Below are 7,894 nucleotides of genomic sequence, written 5' to 3' on the forward strand. Positions count from 1 at the left end.
CTGGAAAAGCACTCCAAACACTGAAGTTGGATTGTCAGATAACATGCATGTTCTAGCTCTAGTAATTAAATCGTGTTAAAAAAAATCAACTGTTCCACAACAGTTGCACTAAATATCTTCTATTAAGCAGCAGTGAAAACAAGGCCAATAACTGAGACTCCAATTGGTTCTTTCTTGGTCTCTACACGAACACAGTTGCTACAAATCATTGGCCCTGCAGTTAAACTCCCTCTGAAATTAGACCTCAAACAATGTAACATACAGCTGATGGCTAAAATATTAATTGGACATATAGCCAATGCAGTTTCCATTTCACTTCGCTTTTTCATCTTTATATTGAAGAATTGTTAACAGCATTTGCATGTGAATGAAATTTGTGCTTAGATGGGCCCCTGGTGACAGCATATGAAATCCGATTCAAAGCCAAACACTTCTGGACTGGATGGAGACACATTAGCAACCCCTTCTGGGCCTCTAGGGCAACAACAGCTGCTTCAAAAGAGAGTGCAATACCAAGTCGGACAGGATCTGCCACCTACTGCTCAACTGTGAGATTTTCAGGTTTCAGTGGGAGCTTCAGTGAATCAGAATTAATCAAATGAAACGGATTTCTTCCAAAGTCTTTCCAGTAAAATCGAGAAATTTCACACTATTCAATTTATTTAATGGCACCAAAAGAAGACAAAAAGTCTACACACAGACACAATTTCCCACTGCAAATATAGAAACACAGTCTGGCATCAAAACGACGAATGACTCATTTGTTTTTGTATATGAAATGGAACATCAAAGATCCATCGTTGTTCTTATTTCCTACAAAACAACCAATGTGATAAATCGGCATCAAGTAATCATGGGAAACAAGCTAAATATAGACTGGAATGAATGTTGTAGGAGGATGGATATTACCTGGGTAGCGTGTCGCTGTAGGGATCACTAGGGAAACAAGTGTAAATAAAAATGTTAAGAATAATTGAGTTGCCAGGACTCCCAACAAAAGTGGGTTATCAGTTTAAGCTACATAAGAGTAACAATAATGCTGAAGTCAGGTTAAGTCAATAGCACATTTGTAAAAACACTATTAGCATCAGTGGGTGAGGTTCTTACTGCTGGGCCATGATGAGGGGGAGGGTAGGGCTGTCTGATTGCAGCGGTGGAACCCTCTCCCCAGTCCGGCTGTTGAACATGGGCAGCGTGGACAGAGGTGGAGGAACGCTTCGGTTTCCAGCCATGCTTCTCAGCTCATCTGTGTTCCCGTGGATGGTGTGGTGGTGGTGCAGCTGAATTCTGCAGCAAACGATATGATGCACATGGGTTTTCTGCTGATTTTTCCATTAGTTTGTTTATTTTTTATTGTATTGGAGACCCTAAAAGACTCAACGTTAACATATTCAGATTATCAGAATGGTGGTTGCTTGGTTGGAGTGTGACTATGTGCAGTTCAAATATCTCACTTAACTACAGTGTTTAAATACATATGTGGTATTAAAATATATTTTGTCACTGAGGACTCAAAGTGCTTTGGGTTTCTGGATCTTAGTTGCATTTGTTGTGACATTAGTCTACCGAGGAAGCAGTTGAGTACTTGGTTGGTCTGTTTTGTTCAACCCTAATTTATTGTGATCTCACAGTCAATAATACGTAAAGGGCATTAAAGAGTGTGGTGGAGTGTAGTGGGGCAGAGCACTGTAGATTACTTTCACATTACAATAAGGACATACACATTAGGGAAATATTAAGGATTAAGCCAATGGTTTTGTAGTAAATTTCTTGGGAACCTTTCATATATATTTTGTAACATGGCTTTTAAATACTGAAGTATGTGAATTAAAAGTATAAATATGCGAAAATTGAAGTTAACCAATGTACTTGAGTAAGTGTTCTTTCACCACTGGTAATAGACAATTGCTCTATGTTTGACAACAGCGTCAATCAGGATGTTAAAAAACAATCAATGTACTTACTGGTCGGTCTTTGCGTTTCTTTTTGCACTATAAAAAAAATAAAGATGAGTTTATTAAAGTCAATGAAAAGCCAAAATGTACTTTCATTCACACACCAGAATTTCATATTTGTCTTCTGACCAAAGTAGAAATATCTGTATTGGTTTGTTGTAAAAATATTTTATTGTTATTCTACTATTTATTTTATTTAGAATAGATATCCGAATAGATACATACACTCCCTCTCGCCTGCCAAACATGATGTAGACCAACAGCAGACACAGGATGATGGCGAGGATCAGGGGCACAATCACTGTCACAATGTAGTCTGGTAAATAGTCTCGACTTGGGGGAGACTCCGGAGGGTTCAAGTCACCTCCATCCACCAGAATCCCAGACGTCATCGTTGGAGCAGGTGGAGCCGGCTCCTGCTTGGTCAGATCAATCTGGAGGGAACAGCACAGGAGACCCCCACAGTGACTTTCCTGTTTATAGTAACTGTGAGATTCACCCACATATGCATAAATTCTTATTGTGCTTTCAATAGATAAAAATAAAAATAGGCAACTAATTTAAAAATCAAATGCCGAACATTTGAAACTTCCAGTCTTATAAATAGGATATTATGACATTATGAAAACCTGAATATATTTGAGTTTTGGACTGTTGGTTGGAAATTACATCAATTGCAATGGGTTCAGGCTCGGATCATTGCCATGTATGTTGATTAGGCACCGTTTTTACGCCGGATGCCCTTCCTGACACAACACTCCAATAAGACAATCTGCAGAAAATACCGGAGAGTTTTCCATCTTCCGGCTTTTAAAAATTGTACAATATTTTAAATATTCAAGTGTAACAATATTAACTGCTCTTTGGTGAATCTGTATACGTCTTGTTTAATCTGTAACCTTAATGTGTTTAATTTGACTGATTGTTATTAGACTAAAAAAATGAAACTAGCTTTTCTTTTCAAAATTATATATTAAAATCCCTAAAGATAATGAATAATGCCAAGAAATAAATAATCTAAACTCTGACATACAAATTATGAAAAAGCCACTGCAATGCATTTTGCTGTATGATGCATAGATGTGTACCATCACTCAAACACATGTGGCATATTTCACAGTGACAGCTAGAAAATGCCCTAAACCTTCCACAAAGGCACGTTACTGTTCACTACAGCTGGCTGAAAGTGGTCCTTTAAGTTGGGCCCCTTGCAGCCATAGACCCCATGCACATTTAGACTTAAATATTGCTGATTCTTATTGTCATCGTGATATTGTAGAAGCCAAACATGCTTTTCTATTTGTTTTTATTTGCACCTAAGGTGGACTGCTACTGAACATAATCAACTCCCTGCAGGATTAATTCATTAAACTCCTTTTATTTTAGTTGGGTGCATCTTATGACCTAGCACACACCGTGATGTGATTCATAACAAATCCACATTCGCTCTTCCATATGTCCCTTCAAGTCTTACCAGCTCCGTCTTGCACCAGGTGATACAGTTGCTGGGATGCCTGCAGAAGTTACAGCCTCCAGGGACCTTGACTTTGGCCCCTGCTGTGCACTGCCTCTGGTGCTCTGATGTCATCACCCGCAGGAGACAGTCAGAGAAATACTGCTTGGACCCCACCTTCACATACACACTGACACAAACCACCACATGTTAATAAACACTGTTTATTAGAGTATACACTATGGTTGCATACATTTCGGTGTTTACCCTTCAAAATGTCCAGCAAGAGGGAGAGGAACTCTGCCGCCACGATCGAGGGCGTTAGTCATATTGACAACTTCCAAATCCTTTGTTTTCCACAGGTTCTGTAAATCCTGTTTTATGTCATCCTGAACAGAAGAGGGCAGTACCTTCTCAATCTCCCTCAGCTTGATGAAGAACTCCGCTTGGTAGGGCAACAACTTCTCTGAGAGAGACAACAGCATGTTAACTTCACTTCCTAATTTTTCATAAGTTACTGTGCCATGCATTCGTCATGTTAATGAAATCACACATACCTGCAAGGATCTGAATTACTAGTAGATGCCTGACTGTTTCATAGTTCCGTTTGTTGATGGCATAGATCTGTCAGAAAAAGTATAGATAGATAGGATTTAATTAGCAGTTTTTAAACAATTCTTAATCATTTATTGATTTCCCACAGTTCCAAGGATACCTTAACCCTCTTTAGTCTTCACTGATTTCCTTAATTTACAGTAATTTAACTTTATGTTTATTTCATTTAGTGACAAAGTGAAAAACCCAGTTGAAATGTTTTTTGTTGGACCGTTATACAGTATCAAATGTATACGTTTATATTTTAAAAGAGTATGTTGTGCTTAACAAAATGGAATTGTGATTATTTTCAGTGATTTACAGGCATACATAGGCTTTTAATGTAAAAAGTGGAAAAAATAGAATTTTCATGTGTATGAAATGTTTTAAGATATTAATTTGACTCATTATAATAATCGTAAAGGTGCCATTGTCATGTTTTTATCTATTCGAGGTCCCTGCAGTTTAAAACCTCTCCTTCTTTTCCTTTCGGCTGTTCCCTTTCAGGGGTCTCCACAGCGAATCATGTGCCTCCAGCTAACCCTGTCCTCTGCATCCTCTTCTCTCACACCAACTAACGTCATGTCCTCTCTCACTACATCCATGAATCTCCTCTTTGGTCTCCCTCTAGACCGCAGTTTAAAACCTAATAAAATAAATAAAAATAACGAAATTGGGCTGCAAAAAAGACACCAAAGACACTAAACAAAAGGGAAAATTAAAGCATAGAAACAACCAATCGGGACTACAGATGGTAAAACCAAGCTGTAGTTTGATTAATTTGTTGTACAGCTGTAATTTGTGGTTATGTCCACAACTGAGTAACTCACCATTGATACATTCTGTTTGATTTAAAAACCAACCACTTTAAAAATGTGTAATACTTCATCTTCAAAAATATGTTTTCTTCTTGAATTTTTAATCTTGGTTTATGATAACAGCTCTACAGTTAAACACATGCTTTTCTCTTTGACAACAAAACCTGACATTTCCCACTGATGTTTCAGGTAGTTTCATAGTTTTTGATGAACTTCAACTATGCGTAGCCCATTATTTAAAGAAAATATAGCTAAACAGCAACAATAAGGTGTTAGTGTTGAGTGTTTCATACTTTTGTCACTTTTGGTGCAAAATATGACTTCATACCTCAATTATACTTTTTCCTGGAGATGTTGGTGTGCCATACAGGAAGCCGTTATCGTAGGGGTGCCTTTGGGTGAAGCGCAGCCATTCTGGGAGGTCTGGGAAATTCTGCTTGTTGCATTTAAAAATCATGGGGTCATTATACAAATGCCCAGCTTTGTAGCAGAGAAGAGAGCAGAGGGGGTGGGGTGGGGACGGGGGTCAAGAAGAGAAATGTCAGAATAATTCGTAATAATAAAAAAATAGTAAATTATCATGCTTAAAGCTCTTACCATAGAGTTTTGACAAAGGTTCAAAGTCATTCTGGAAAGTCTCTCTCATTAACTCATATGTAAAAAACTTCCCCACAGGAATGGAAATTTTGATCTCTGCATTGGCCCCAAAGAAACTGAGAGCACAAACTGTGTGTAAAAAAAAAAAAAAAAGGTTATTAAGAGTGACCAAAAACAAAATGTCAAAACCATCCAAAGAACAAGCAACCCCCTTATTGCATAACAATTCGGCCTACAATCCTTGACAGCTAACATTGTGTCAGTTTCGCATTAATAACACAGCTGACACTAAAACAAATGAAGGGGCCTACATTTATTGCCATGTTAAAAAGAGTTGAATAATTTCAGGTTTAAACTTGCCTGTTGAAAAAAAGAGCCAGCTCCCGCAGCCTGCCATCTTGTTTTGGCCTGTGATTGACAGAGCCAAGCGGAGCGGGGCTTGGCCACTGCGAGGGACATGTCCGAGCTATTTTTGCCTCACTCACCTAATAACATCCACAAGGCTGCCACGGCGTCGGTGAATGTGGAGTAAATTAAGAGCTGTATTTGTTCTTCTGGTGATAGAGAATCATATTATCTCTTTTAGTCATGGATTTTCTATACGTAAATTTGTATAGTATGCAACACCATCTACTTAAGTACATCTTAAGACATTGCACACGAGTCTTTCCATTTTCTACTACTGCATTACTAGATTCAAAACTAACTCTAAACTTATGTTTTTATTCAATATTACATTATTTTCATCTGCTGTTACTTTTCACCTTATCACACTTATTAACTTTACATGACATTTCTTCCAGTGGTGGCAGCCTAAGTAATTAGGTATAGTCACTGCAGTAATTTAATTTAGTAAGAATCAGAGGTACAGTACATGTAATATTATACTTTCAAGCAACTTTACGCAAAAAATGACCCAAACCTTCACAGAAAGCATTGTCATTCAGTTATGTCAGTATGGCTAAATAATCAATTAATCCACTAATAGTTTGAGGTATAATATACTATACATATAAATATCTATCTATCTATATAGTGTTGGTAGTTTAATTCATGAGAAAGTATTTTGTTGGCTTAATTTGACAAAAAGCTTTAATATGCAATATTATGGGATAGAAGTGTCCTGAAGTGTTCTGTCATTTAAATGAACTAAAAACTTTTATAACATATATTTTAAATAGGAACTACAATGTGTATTCAGGTAGAAATCATAAATAAACAACTACTTTATAGAAAAACCTAAGAAAAATGGTGGGTACACATTGGCCTTTATTATATTTACTTTTATTTCATATTGGGCTAACGTGTAAACACATGTTAGCCTAATATATAGAATGTAGAACAAATATTTTAATCAAGCTCAGCCACTGACTGTGCTACAGTTTTCAGCCATAATGCACTTTCATAGGAAAGCTAGATGGCACTACTGCCTTACTGGAAAGTGATGCACATCCTGTTTGTCAGCCTGTTAGTCTTTTTTGTCTTTTCACTCAGTAGTTCAGACTAGACCTTAAACTGCTGTGTGCTAAAGTGGCTGCTATAATAAAATGGAAACTCTTATGGTTCCTTCCCACGTGCGAGACAGCTGCCTGACTGCGCTGGCTCTGTGAACAAAACAGCCGCCCCCCCCCCCCCCCCCATGTGTACATTTAGCATAAGAACCCAGCTCACACTAAAAAAAAAAGGGAAATGCTTGTCTACCTTCACTTGTAATATTTTAAGTAGCCTATGTATAAGCACAGATAATGCATAATGCAGGAAGCGACAATGTGGCCTGCGAGAAAACGGATGTGTTATTGGCCAAGGAGCTTTGACATGAGCAAACCTTCTCTGGGTCCTAGTGCGAGTGGAGTATCCAGGAAGTAAAGAGCAGAGCAGCACTACTTTTTTTGTCTGATGAGGCGTTTGAAAGAAAATATGCAGCAGATTTAGATTTAATTTTTATTTAATTTTAAACACTTTTACCCAGTTACACATAGTGTATTAAGTATTTATTGCTCACCCACCGTTTTGCATTTTTAGCTAAACATTTCGCCAGTTCTTCAAACACTTATGTGCTACTTTTAGGGTTTTCCTGTTAATTTTAAGATAACTAACTATTTGCACTATTTAACTCCTATTAAACAGTATTAAACAGTTCGAACCATTTATCCTTTAGCTAAACAAAGAAATAAAAATAAAAAGAAACTTACTTTAAGCTGGTTCATTGTTGTTTTCATCAAATAGTCTGTTTCAACTACTCATATGCTACTTAGCCTTTCCTATTAATGTAAGCTAACTTAATCGCTCCAACTTGACTTGTTAGCTGTTTCAAAAACATATCAACGGCTACAATAAATAACTGATAACTAAATACTTGTTAGCCTTTCCAATACTTTCAAATTACAGCTGCAACTATTAAGTAACGTTAGCCGACTTTCTTTCTCTTACTAGCTTGTTGTTTTGTATCAGAGGTAAAATGCGCATCATTAAGGATA

General features: G+C 37.2%; 1 protein-coding gene across 2 annotated transcripts; it reads right to left on the bottom strand.

Annotated features, from left to right (window-relative positions):
* Positions 1–642: 642 nt before the first annotated feature.
* Positions 643–7,865, bottom strand: sgca (sarcoglycan, alpha). 2 transcript variants are annotated; one of them, XM_067487159.1, is made up of 12 exons: positions 7,610–7,865; positions 5,778–5,971; positions 5,418–5,546; positions 5,149–5,300; positions 3,966–4,032; positions 3,676–3,874; positions 3,430–3,598; positions 2,181–2,389; positions 1,965–1,991; positions 1,108–1,287; positions 910–936; positions 643–813 (listed from the first exon to the last, which is right to left on the bottom strand). In XM_067487159.1, exons 2-12 carry the CDS (start codon positions 5,812–5,814, stop codon positions 807–809), a joined length of 1,203 nt encoding a protein of 400 aa, XP_067343260.1. In that variant the 5' UTR covers positions 5,815–5,971; positions 7,610–7,865; the 3' UTR covers positions 643–806. The 2 variants fall into 2 exon arrangements, with proteins under 2 accessions (XP_067343260.1, XP_067343261.1); XM_067487160.1 differs by lacking the exon at positions 5,778–5,971.
* Positions 7,866–7,894: the final 29 nt, after the last annotated feature.

The sequence above is a fragment of the Channa argus genome, chromosome 20 (assembly GCF_033026475.1).
Source record: "Channa argus isolate prfri chromosome 20, Channa argus male v1.0, whole genome shotgun sequence".
Classification (NCBI taxonomy): Eukaryota; Metazoa; Chordata; class Actinopteri; order Anabantiformes; family Channidae; genus Channa; species Channa argus.